The following is a 13356-nucleotide window of genomic DNA, read 5'->3' as shown; positions in this document are numbered from 1 at the left end:
AAAAAATGGCTTTTGAAGTTACAACAGATCATGTTTTAGTTAACAAGTACAGTTTAGGCCTCTAGATAACAAATAATCCACAACAATTGAGTATATTTTATTTCATTAAAGTATTTTATACCCAAGTAAGTGATATACAATAACCAATGTTTAAAATGATTGAGGTAAATGCCTAACACCGTTAGTATAAATAAGGGATAAAAAATTTTAAGTGCACTCAATGTTTAGATCCATGTGTTTGTGTCTGGTTACTGCCTGAGTACACAGTGATAAAGGTACCCAAGGTGTAACTTTCATGACCATTTCCACAGGTGGAAAATGACAAAAACATACTTGATATCACGGCTTAAAGTGCAGAAAATATTCAGAAAATTAGCTGTAATAACAGTGCCATTAGCTCAGAGCCTACCAGCTTGAGAAAACTAAAAATAACCATGTCCCACTAGCTTCTAATTCTGTATGTCTTAAACAACAAGAAAACCCCATACTTCTCAGTCACTTTGTAGAAGATCCACAAATCAATGAGAAATTCAGCTTCCTATGCAGAACAGCAAGGAATTTTACAAAATAAACTTGGAAAACTGATTTTTTGAACTTACATTCAGAACCATGTAACTTCTAAATACAAAATTTACAGACAGAAGTAAAATTTTTACACCTGACCACACTCTTCCAATCAGTTGCTCTAGTGTGAATACCAAGTCAGGTTTTCTTCCTTTAGTGGGGAATTTTAGGGGCCTGTTTCCCCAAGACAAAACTGGTAAAGTTCAGTCTTGGATGGGAAAATACATTTTGTGTCTACTACCTAGATTTTGTGTTTTGGAATGCTGCTTCCTTATTGCCTTTACTAAAGCAATGTTTCCAGTGCTCCATGAACAAACACCTGTGAGTCTGTAGTTACAAAATCCACACCATCAGATTTACATCAGGAATAGAAATATATTTGAAGCATGTAATGGCAGAGCTGAGAAAATCCAGTTTGGCCTCTGTATGCCAGAACTCATGAAAACACCAAGTGGAAAGCTGTTTGCTGCTTGTGAACCACGACTGCTGCTGAAAAAGCAAACAGCCCAGCAGGTTGTTTTTTTAATAGTTATGTTTTTAGAATACAAAGGCACCACGGGTGACCTTGTCAATGCTTTGCAGCGCAGTGCTGCTGACAGGAGAGATCAGCTCCCATCTGCTTCAGCAGTAACCACACTCTGCACCTGAACTGCACAGGCACTTTGTACAGATTGCAAGTACGTTGGGATAACCTGAGATGGAGGTTGGTGTGAGAGACCACGTTCAGCCCAGGCTGTCAGGCACAGCTCCACTGGACTGTCACAGTCCCTCCTGTCTCATGGCAAAATCCCAGGTTTCTATTCCACAGTGATAGCTACAACTAGTGATAGGTAGTTGTTTGGTTTTTTTTTCCCTTTGGCTTGAAACTTGTCTCAGTTTGTGTTCAAAAACAGCTTTTGCCCATTAAAGCCCAAAGCTCCTCTATAGAAGAACTGTGTTCCAAAAAATTCAACTCCTAGACATAGCCCATTCCAGCCCAGGACAACTGCTGGAATCCTTCTTGGACAAACCTCTTATGTAGGAGACCAAATGGAAGTTTTTGCTTAGAGGAAATGAACAACACAGTAGCCTTGATGTCACAGAGGTGTCTGAAAGAAAGCAGCAATATTAATTACAAATGACCTATTTTCACAAATAAATATACATCAAGAAAAGTTGTCTTCCAGATCCATTGAAAGCAAAAAATGTATAATGAGTTATTAAATACAACACTTCAGCAAAAAGAACACTTTTCTAAACAAGGAAGACAAAGGCATAGCTAATTACTTGGGAATCCAACACAGAGAAAAAGCACCTTTTGCTGCTTGTTTCTGAGGATTTATTAAAAACATATTTTCAATATAAAAGTATAAAATAATTACTACTTTGGCTTGGAAAAAAAACAGCAGTGGTTCTGATTTTCAAGCGAAAAAAAATTATCCAGTGATAATTTCCATCTAGTTCCTTCTTTTCCTTCTTTTTAAAAAATGATTCTTAAATGAGAAACAGGCAAATCTGTCTCTCCAGATAATATGTGCCAGCTCATGAGAACTTTAAAACAGTTATTGCTTTTATTTTCTTCCACTGAAGAGAAGAGTTGAGTCTCATTCCTACTCATGTGGCCACACCACATCGCAGTGAGTCTAGTCCTAGATGTTTAGCAAGTTACAAAATGTGTAAGTGCCACGGGAAAAAGGCACTGGAGAAATCAGCAAAGTAATAATTACTTGGCAGCAAAACATACTGGGGAAAGTGCTGGGAAAGCTTTCACTCCTACCATCTGTCAGGCTTTCCAGGGAGAGCAGCTAGCACTGAAACCGAGCGCTAATTGCTGCATGTCCCAAGTAATTTGTATCATGCCATGCAATATGGATAGGACAAGCAGTATCTTCTAGTAAATGCCAACATCAGATAAACAGAGAAAAAAAATCCACAACTTCTCTATCAATTCCTAACAAATACCCAAATGTACAATGTTATTTTCCATGTATTTATACAGCCACCATTCAGCATTAACGAGAAAGATGCGAGACAGTGTTCACAGGAGGAGGGCTGCACACGCAGTGCAATCACACCCCACCATCCATTCCTTCAGATAGCAAAACTTGTATGAAAGGAACATTTTTTCCCCTCTCTAAAGGGTTAGAACAATATTTATAATTAAAAATGTAATCAGCAGTTCGACCAGTTCATCCACAGGGAGTCACCATAAGGCAGAAGCAGAATAGTGGGTTCATTTTCTTAAGCACAGGTTTACGCAAAATTTGTGACAGCTGAGGTGACAGCATCACCTCTGTGATCCAGCTGATCCTGGAGCCGTGCAAATTCAGCAAGTTCATTGAGTTCCTGAAATTGCCTGTCTGTTTTGTGGCTCACCAGTGACCGGTAGAAGTGGACTGCAAACACAATGAAAATCAATCCAAAGGGCACCATAATGGACGTCGATGCAATGGCTGCTGCCTGTCCTGATGTGATGGTAGAACTGTTGCTCTGCGGGGTGTTGTCCGTTTTCTTCTTTAAAGGAAGGAACTTCACCCAGCACAGTAACACCACTTCTGCAAGAAAGAGCAAAGTTCCAATGACAGTGGAAAACGCCCACGCAAGCTCAATGTGCCGGTGCATGCGCTCGTGAGGAGATTCTTTGACAGAGTTGAGGTTATGCACATTGCTTACAGCCTCTATGTTTGGAAGAATGCAGGTACTTATCATGAGTGCAAAAAGGTGAACTGCAACAAGCACAGTAGTGCAGGCACTGAAGGCTATCAAGAGCCCCTGAGGATAGTCATGTTCTGCGTCAAGCTGAACTTCCACCATAGCCACCTGAAAAGGAAGAGAGAGAGAGAGATGCAGTTACCTACAACTTATATTATTTAACTATAAGTTATTCAAAGTTTATACCATGTTTCTGGAAGATCATCTGATCCAAACAAAGTCTGCATTTACATTTATCTTCATGTCAATCTGTACCCTCTTCATTAGGTCCAAATTTAAGTCTGAGCTATCAAGCAAAGGCCACTGTTTTCACATTTATTGTTCTGTTGTAGAGCAAACCCACATCACCTTGCCACCTCCAGCTCATGCCAGTAAAACATCTGACCCTTATGAACAGCATACTTGGACTCCTTAAGTGAAATATTTCTTCTTTTGTGTTATATTGAAGACACAGCCTTTGATCTTTTACTTAAGAAGTTTTTGAAGTATCTGTGAAAGGCTTTGAAGGCAGCGGACTGCCTGAAACAACCTCGGTGGTCCTTTCTCCTTGGATATTTGGGTTTAAGTTCTGAAGTGCAGAAACCTTTCATGAGAAAGATCACCTTTCCATGGGGCTCTCAGCCATATTCTTTAACTCAAGTATTTAAGCAGACTCTGGAACACATTTCAAAGTGAGAGTCTCCACAATATCCATGCAGCCAAGCAAGCCTGTTAAGAGAATGGAGGAAAAACAGCGTCTCCAGAAAAGATAGCACAGTGCTCCCAGGCATCACTGCTCCCCCAAAGATAAGGCTACTCATGAAGATGTTCCAGCCCTCCACTACCATATGTAGTGCCTTGCTGTACTGCACCCAGGTCTCCACATTCAGTGCTCTATCTTAAATGAACTCATTAAACAGACAAAATATGGGTAAAATGCAGAGGAAAAACCTGACAGTATTCTGAAATATAAGCACATCAAGCTGATAGGAAGAAAGATTCCTGGGTAATATGGATGCAGGGAGGCATGGAAACCAGGGCTCAAAGACAGCTGCAAAAGCAGCAGGAACATTCAAACCTCACTATTTTGCAAGAGCTGAGCCAAGCTAACCTAGTCCTGGATCCCATCTTCTTACGCATGTTCCAGGACACCAGAACTCTTAATCACTAATGCACCCAATATATTAAGGCAACCCAGGGTTTTGCTCAGACATGTTTCAACAGGCATTCGAGGCCATTTGCCAATTTTTTAATTCCTTTATTGAAAGCTTTTATTGTCATAAGTCTAACCACCCAGCCAACTAGGAAGCAGTATCCAAGTGTTATGAGAAACTCAACAAGAAATTATATTAATGCATATACAGTCCTTGCTCGAGGATTTAAAAATACCATTTTTCAGTTGTGGGAAACTTCACATTTGAGAGGATAAATATTTGCTTGTCAGGTCTCTCTTCTGCAGGATTGCTTGTTAAGTCGCAATGTACTCGTGGGATGTTTGGCTTCCTGTGTTTTTCCCAGAACAATTGCAATCCTTCACCACTCAGGATTCATTTTCATACTTAAAAGATTTTTCTTGTAAGTCTTCTGCTGTACCTAGACTCCATCCAGCACAGCAAGACACTTTAATCCTTTATTCTAGTTCTTAGTCTGATAACATAAATGTGGGACTAAGGAACTTCATGAGATGAAGACTTTATTTTAAGAACTGATTGTATTTAGTTTGCCAAACATTGAAGACATTTTATATTTCCACTTATCAATGCCTCCATATACAAATGATATCAAGCATCTGATTTTGAGCTATTTGTGCTCATGTCTGAGAGTAACCCCAGCCTGACCCATAAGTGAAAAATCAGTTCATGTTTTCTGTCTCCTCAGCAAACAGCTAATTTGGGAACTCTTTAAGTGTAAACCAGCAGAAAAACTGCCAACTCTTTTCAACTCTGAGTATACTTCCTGGGCCAAGCTTGAGCCAGGCACCTAAAACAAAAAGCTTCATTTTTCACCATGAGGGGCTGTGCCTGTTTTCTAACAGTGACGCAAAGTGTCAGAAGTTCTTCCCTTCTTTGCTCACGCTGCAATTTCAAAATAAACAGATCACAACTGCTCTTGTAAAGTAATACCTGCAAGAACATGGCCCTAATGAGGTCATCTGGTACAATCCAAATTCATATAAAGCCTGAACTCACAGGTACATGCTGACGTTCCAGGCAGGATATGTTCCTGCTCTGCTTGTTCAGAAGAGCTGCTCAGGGCAGGAATTTTTGTCAGTGGCTGCACACTTTCCAATACAACACTTTTAGCACCTTATCCTTCACCCCTTTAAAAGCTTCTCTGAACACTTGCTGCATGATTTGACCGTGCAGCTGCCATGCTTCAAGTGCCCTGCCTTGCTGTATAATCACAGTGTAACGTGGGCTGGAAGACACCTCAAGAGGTCATCTGGGCTAATCCCTGGTTCAGAGAAGAGCTAACTTTAACTTCAGATCATCCTACAGATATGACTGACAGATTTACTATGGCTCTTGACAAAGCTGTACATCTGAAGTACAGCTTCTTGACAAAACTAAAGGACTCATGACTTTAGGACACAAGACTGAAGCTCTCATAAGCCTGAAACTGGTGGGCATTCAGATGTTTTTAGAAGATAGCCATAGAGAAAAAGATATTAAATGCCTTATCTCAAGGAAATCTGTATTATCTATGAGCTATTATTTTTCACTTCCTCTCCTTCCCCACAAAGATGCCTCTGAGCTCAGGTTGGTAGGAATATAACCCTGTACTAGAACAGCATTTTATACAGTCTAGCACATCATGAATGGCCTAAAAGAGAGCTGTGTTGGATCAAACATCACAACTGCATTTTTGAGAGTCCATCCATCATTGCTTGTCCATGGGTGGGACCACAGAGGAAAATCAATAATGAGCTGAGTGTCAGAGCAGGGAAGCAGCTCCTCTGGCTGGCTCCCTGTTTTCCTGACAGTACAATTCACTCCAGAGACAGAGGCGCAGAGCCAGGCTCTCACAGACTGTCTGCACCATTCATAAAGAGTTATAAACAACTCATACAGAGGCTCTGTATGAGCCAGAATAACTCACCGGAAATTAAAAACAGATAAGTCAAAATAATGAACTTATTTACTGGCTTCATACAGAAGGAAAACTAAGCATCATTTATCCATTAGTCCAGGCTCTTGACTCTGCAGATTATTGTATGCTGCAGAATGGCAAAATGCATTAATATTTGCTGATGCTGACACTGGAATACAAACACAGTATCTCATTTTATTTTGCTAGCAAAAATAAAAAGGCAATACCCGTGTGATTGGAGCAAATACATCTTGAGGAGGTAATATCCCTCTACACAGTGTAACTTACAGCAAATCTATTTTAAGTGCAAGTTTAGATTATCCAGGGGCTCAGTATCCCCTTTATATCCTCAAAAATACAGCAGCCACTCCAAGACAGAACAGCGAGATCTCCAAATACTCCACACTGCCTGCCTTGCTTATCTACAACCTTGAGACAAGAATGTTCAAAGGAGGCACAAAACCTTCCTGTTGTGACTGGAATAGGAGAAACTTTTTGCATGGGCTAAGATTCTCCAGCACAGCTCTGACCTGTAAGTGCAGCAGCATTACAGAAGGCTAAGTGGAAGCAGAAGCCATAAAACTGGGCCTGTAGCTCTTTCCTGCTGGTTACAAAATGCCAGTTTCATGTTATTCTACCAGCAACCCACCTAAATACCACTTGAAAACTTCTACAGAAGCTGTTTTAGTATTTAGAACAGCCAAGTGACCTTTAATAGACAAGGGTGATGCTGTCTTGAACACCTGTACTGCTCTGACATCAGTGGCCCCAGGTCCTACCTAACCTCAACTCAGCACCAACTGTTGTTATGGAAATATTTCATAAAATCAGTTTCAGTCAGTCTTCTGCAGAACATGACTGAAGCTGTCTTCAGGAGACCATACTGGCCATATTTCAAAGGCAAGAGTTGACAGTTCTTTGATGATATTCAATATTTTAAGCATATATATCCCATCTAGACAAAGCCCAGCCAGCTTGGACCAGAGGTATTTAAAAGAAAACTGCTGTCTGGTAAATATCAATCTCTGAATCCTACATTTAAGGAAGTCAACCACAGTGTTCCCGTAGTTCTGACTCAGTTATTTTAAAAAAGCTGTTAATTGGTGGCAGGAGGAGATGTTGAGTTTTCTGGTTTTATGACATTTGGCATTTAACAACTTTCCTATGGTTTCTGACTCCCATATTGTAACATTGTCATGCTACTGTGTTATGCATCCCTGGTGACAAAATGATGCCAAAAAGTCAGAATAATTGTTCAAACACAAATAACCTGCCAGCAGCCTATTCACTGTGAAAAATAAAAACAGATAAAGCCAAGCATGAGAGGGAAGATCATGCAGCAATATATGGGCTCTAATACAGAAGTGAGAAATATCTGATGCCCTCACCAGTGTATGGAATGAATCCTCTATTCTTTAATGCACTACACATCCCCTACAATCTACAATTTCTTTCTCTACCTCTAACAATGTGGGGGATTGATACTACTAGCTGGCCCCATAAATTGGAAAAGTGTACTAAATGAGGTTATAAACTTAATGGATTTTCCCTTAAACATATGGCAGTGGATGATAGCATCCATGGAAACCTCAGTGAAGGAAATGCTCAGGTTTCATTCACATCAGTTTCAGGCAAGCTCAGCTCTCACATCAGTTGCCATCACCAGCCCCTGCAACTGTTTCTGAAGCTCACACAGGTTGGCAAAACCTGGTGTGGAGCTCTGAAACAAAACTAATTGTAAAACAGGTTTTTAATCTTCTCTGAGGAAACTTAACACTTCAAGGGTTTGAAACCTGGCTGAGCGTTTCATACTCCACCTCACTGACCTCAGCAATGCCTTCCTTTGGCATGCCTCATTCCACCACGGTTTACATCATCAATCCTGAGGGAATAATTTGCAAAATGGCTGCAGTTAAACATAAAAATATCTAAAAAAAGGGAACAGTTTAACGGGGATAAACTTAGCTTCTACTAGAGGATGCAAGCACTCTTTAATCAAAGAGCAAGGATCAATGGGGCTGGCATGGAAACCAGCACGTTCCACTCCTGACAATTCCCATCAATTCACTGGGTGGTCCTGGATATGTCACTTAAGCACTTTCTTCCTTGCCTGATAAGGAAAAGAGAGGAACAATGACCCTTCATTGCTGTTGGCAGCTTTGATCCAAGACTAGAATGTACTTTAGCAGCATTTTGTTCAAGTATCAGGTGCCAAAGAATTGCAGTCAGTAAACAATGCACAGGAGTGACAGAACAGCCCAGATTTTCAAGGCAAAGGGACAACTCTAAAAGATCAACAAAGTTTGTAAAAGAAAACTAAAAATACTCGGAAGTTAGCTCTTCTGAAACAAGACTAAGAAATCTTAGCAAGAGGACTAGGTCTGTCAATGCAAAACCAAAGAGACTACGGGTGGATTTCCACACTGAACTTGTTAAAACAAGAAAAAGTGGATTTTTTTTTTTTTTGAAGAGGAGCTTTGGAAAAACTTAATGTTCACATGTAACATTCTTGGTAATTAGAGATTTTGTTAATTGGAACGAAGTGTTTTTTTTCCTGAAATACCCTTAGCAAGAAAGTCAAAAGCAGCAGTCTTCAACAGCAGGAGGCTGAAGCCCTAGAATTCTAAGAATTAAGAAAGAAGTAGAAGCTTCACCTCATACATCCACGGATCCTGAGAGTCCACATACCATATCTTTACAGAAAAGCCAAGAAATTCAAGACATTCAGTATGACCTTAAAACAGCGTTTACATTGAAATGCAACCTCCCTTAGAAAGAAAATTAAACCGCAACAAACGACATTTTTTTACTCTGTTCCCTCTCAATGCAAAGGCCTGACTCAAGCAGCCACAAACTGCTCTGAGAAGGCAGAAGGGGTGTTTTACAAGGAAAACTCGTTATCAGAAGCGGAGTGTGAGCTCCCAGCCGGATGCGTGTTACCCAAGGAGAAGCGACTCAAACGCATGACCACAGCCGCCTGTCAGTCAAACCAGCAGCGCTCCAGCACCTCCCGAAGAGTTGTGGTCTGTTTTTAGCCATTGAAAGAGGACAGTGACATTTATTTGACCGTCAGGAGGCTGCTGTGTTTTCCAACAGCATCATTGGAACAATGGCTCTGGAAATGAATAGGTTCCAAAGCTGGAAATATTCAGTTTGTTAAAAGCGGGGCAAAAAATCAAAATAAAGCGAGTCAGAGGAGTGAAATTCCGAATTTATAAACCGTGAAGCGTTTTTAACAGCTGCATAGAGACTGAGGGCAGAGTTTGCAGCTTTGCGTGTCAGATGTCTGGGCAGATGAGGAAGTCTGTGAATTACTGCATTTCAAATTCTGTGGAACTTCCATGAGATAATTCGGGCTACCAGATCGCGCTTCACATCAAACTCGAAAGGAAACACACACTAACAAAAAAAACACGCACAAAACTTCAAACCAAGTAACATTCAAGTTTTCCTCAAATAAAAACCAGAAACCTCGCAAGAGCAAAGGACTGATGATGGATGAATTTGAGCGGCACCACCAACTTTTACCAGCTGTATTTCTTGGTTTATTTAAAAGCAGCTCCAGCGCGACAGCTTCTCTGCACAAGGCGTGCGGTCTGAGAGAGGAGCGGGATGGAAGCTCCGCAACCCGGGCAGCGCTGCGGGGCTCCGTGCGCGGCCCCTTCGCTCCCGATCACCCAAAACAAGACACCGTGACCCCGCACCCAGCGGAGCTGCCCACGGCACACGCGGCTTCTGCGGTCCCGAGCATCCTCCGCGGGGGAAATACGTAACTAATCAAATGAATCTTCCATTATCTGGCGGAGATAAAAGCCGAGAGGCAGCTCTGAACTCCTGCCACGAAGCGCTCCAAAATAAACGAGCTACCGAAGCGAGTTGCCGAGAGCGCTGCCTCCGCTGCTCGGGCCGGGCCGGGCGCTCCGGGGCGGCAGCAGCAGCGCTCGCCCCGCTCCCGCCGCCCGAGGTGCCACACGCCGCGCCGGGGGCAGCGCCCGGTTCGGGCCCGGCCCCCCCGTCCTCACCGCAGCGAGCTCCGGCGGCAGAAGCAGAAGCGGCGGCAGCGCTCCCGACCCCGTGCCACCCCCCGCCTGCCGGGCCAGGCCGGGCGCTCACCATGGCGAAGCCGGAGAGCAGCGCGGAGGTGCGGCTGGAGGCTTTCAGCTTGGCTCTGCTCAGGTAGAGCTTCCGCCAGGACAGCGCCTGCATCGAGTGCTCGTTCAGGCTCATGGGCTCGGGGCGGAGGAGCGGAGCGAGGCGAGGCGGAGCGGGGCCGGCGGGCGGTGGCGGCTCTTTCCGGCACAGCGGGCCCGGCCGCGCTAACACCCCATGGCGGCAGCGCGGCTCTGCCGGCCCGGGGCCGCGCCCGCCGCGCGCCCCGCGAGCTTGCGCGCCCCGCCCCGGGCCCGCCCCGCCGCTCCGGGCCCGCCCCGCCGCTCCCCATTGGCCTGAGCCACCAGGCCCCGCCCCTGGCCCCGCCCCTTCCCGGCAGCCTCGAGCCTCGGCCGGGGCGCGCGCTGTGCCCCGGGAGCGCCGCCCGCCGCCAGGGGGCGCCGCGCCGGGAGAGCCGCGGTTCCTGAGGGCGCGGCGGAGCTGAGGGACCGAACCCCGCCCCGAACCCGCCCCGAGCCCCGGCCGGAGCCCCCGCTGCGATCCCCGGGTGAGCAGCTCGGCTGGAGTGCGGCTGACGAGAATCTGTAGTTTCCGGTGGGTTTGTGCCCCTCAGCCCGGTGCAGGAGCCTCTGCGCTCACCAGGGCGGACAGGATGGGGTGTCCCTCAGAACAAAACACTGAGCCGTGTTTCAATATCTTCCTTCTGTAGCCACCCATCCGAAAATGCTTATACATGTAACCTACACCTGTCCAGTGGATCCAGACCGGTCAGAGCATCCACTCTCGCTTCCAGTTAAAACTGACCCCACCTAACCCTTTGTCACGTAGCTCAGGTTTTTCACAAGATTTTGTAGGCCCAGAGCTCTTGATAAACCCACCTTTATCAGCAAGCACTTGATAAGGTTGATTAAGCAGAACATTTCAACATCTACACATGCCAGTGTTGAAAGATTTTTTTATTACCAAGTTCACATAAACCCTTTAAACCATAATTCATTTTTTCTGTGTTTTACAGAGGGAAAATGGAGGCATAGAGCAGAACTCCCTAGTGAATACTTGGCACAGTTCTGAAGATGATTTCTGAAAAGGTGAGGGAATACACTGCTTTGTGCCACATCAAATTTGTGCATCAGGAAACGTAAGGGATAAGTAAGAAACAAACCTGTTGCTATCAATTTGTTGTTAAGAAAAATAGGATTTTAACAATACAAATAATACTCAACAAGGATACTTTTACTATTAACAGGCACATGGATGGTCACCTAGGAGACGAATCCATGCAACGTTCCATTAACAATCAAAAGTATCATCAGTTTGTATTGTTTTGTCATTTTCCACCTTATTTACAAGTAGGAAAATCACGGTAGATTGTCTTTAACATTTTTGTTTTGTTCTTCACACCTTTCTGATTTGCAAGGTCTTTCACTTCCTTAAGCACAACAAAGGGAATGACAATCGATACCAACAAGGTCACTTGACGCTTTTCATGTACGAGGCATTCTTTTTTAAAAGATGTAGCAAAAACATCCAAGAAAAATAATCTTAAGTATTTGAAGTCTTCAGAGGCATTCCCTGTACCATGTAGATCTGATCTCATTCCCTTCTTGGGAAATAAACACAGTCCTCTTGCTATAAACAACTTCGGGTGAGATTTTTATCTACAGAAACATTAAAACACCTCAGTAGAAGAATAAGTTTGACTTGTTTTCTGCATAAAAGCTTCTGCTGTTCTATCATTGACCCCACAGAATTTTGGCCAAACTTTTCCTTTTTTGAGTGACAGTACTGCTGTGTAGGACCTATATGTCCAGCATACATTAAAATTTAGAGGTGGATTTGGATTTTATAGTTAGACTTGATGATCCTAAGGGTTTTTCCCAACTTAAATGAGTCTGTGATTATAAAACACTACTCTTTCTTCGGTGTGCTTTAATTATTAACCACCACCCCCCCAAAAAAAAACCCACCTCAGAACAGAAGACCACCCCACAATCAACATTCTCTGTCTCCCACTGGTGCCTGAGGCTAAGTCAGAGCAAACCAATTGTGATTTATCACTTTTTTCTTGGGAGATACTATAACCATAAAAAACCAGTAACTAGAACTTCCTCCACATCTCAGACAAACATTTGAGTCTCTGTCCTGTGGAATCATAAATTTTAAAATATTATGAGCATTGCTGCTCATAAGCTATGACAAATGTTTATGTACATGTACATAATCAACATGGATTGTTCACTATTTCTTCTTGTTTCTATGCAAAATTATGGTTGAACTGTAACATCATGAGGGAGTACTACTGCACTAGGTCTTGACCTGTTCCCTAAAATCAGATTTCTCTAAAAAAAAACCCACCTGCAAGACATATACATCTGACAAGGACTTCAAGTGTCTTTCTAAATAACTGTATTAAAATAGACTCTTTGAACTCACTGTTCCTCTGCTTTCCTGTCCATCACTCTTATTCCTGTTTATTGGAAAGGGCTTTGAAAGATACAACAACATTAAACACTGATGTACTGCTGAGTTTGTATTTCATTCAGAGGATCAGTATGAAAAAGGACCTGCAGAATCAGTGAAGGCATTTCATCTCACGCCCTTTTCCAAGCCAGACCCATGTGTCATTTTGAGATTCCAAGACTCAGTGTTGTAGCTTTGAAGTAAACATTTCTTTCCTGTAAGAAAGAAAAGAAAAATCAGCTTGTTAAACAAAAAAACCATACACTAAGGATCAACATGAGGACCACAGCAATGCACCCTTTTCCCTTTCTGACCCATTTTACAGCTCCATCTGAGGTACAAACTAAACAGGAAAAATTATTTCCAACTCTATTACTCATTATGACACAACTCTACACCGCCACTCTGGAGTGAGCTGAAACTAAAGGAGTCAGCCATGCTTAATTAACTCTTAGAAATGCT

The 13356-nt window shown here is 43.1% G+C and overlaps 1 protein-coding gene across 1 annotated transcript; it reads right to left on the bottom strand.

Moving 5' to 3' along the window:
* Nucleotides 1–66: 66 nt before the first annotated feature.
* Nucleotides 67–10676, bottom strand: LOC102113680 (calcium release-activated calcium channel protein 1). Its single transcript, XM_005524266.2, has 2 exons — nt 10438–10676; nt 67–3363 (listed from the first exon to the last, which is right to left on the bottom strand). Exons 1-2 carry the CDS (start codon nt 10549–10551, stop codon nt 2797–2799), a joined length of 681 nt encoding a protein of 226 aa, XP_005524323.1. The 5' UTR covers nt 10552–10676; the 3' UTR covers nt 67–2796.
* Between the last annotated feature and the right edge of the window lie 2680 nt (nt 10677–13356).

Source organism: Pseudopodoces humilis, chromosome 20 (genome assembly GCF_049639895.1).
Source record: "Pseudopodoces humilis isolate 2021_Gansu_Grassland_sample_001 chromosome 20, ASM4963989v1, whole genome shotgun sequence".
Lineage (NCBI taxonomy): Eukaryota > Metazoa > Chordata > Aves > Passeriformes > Paridae > Pseudopodoces > Pseudopodoces humilis.
Note: the sequence above shows the minus strand (reverse complement) of the source record. Positions and strands in the feature narration are given on the sequence as shown.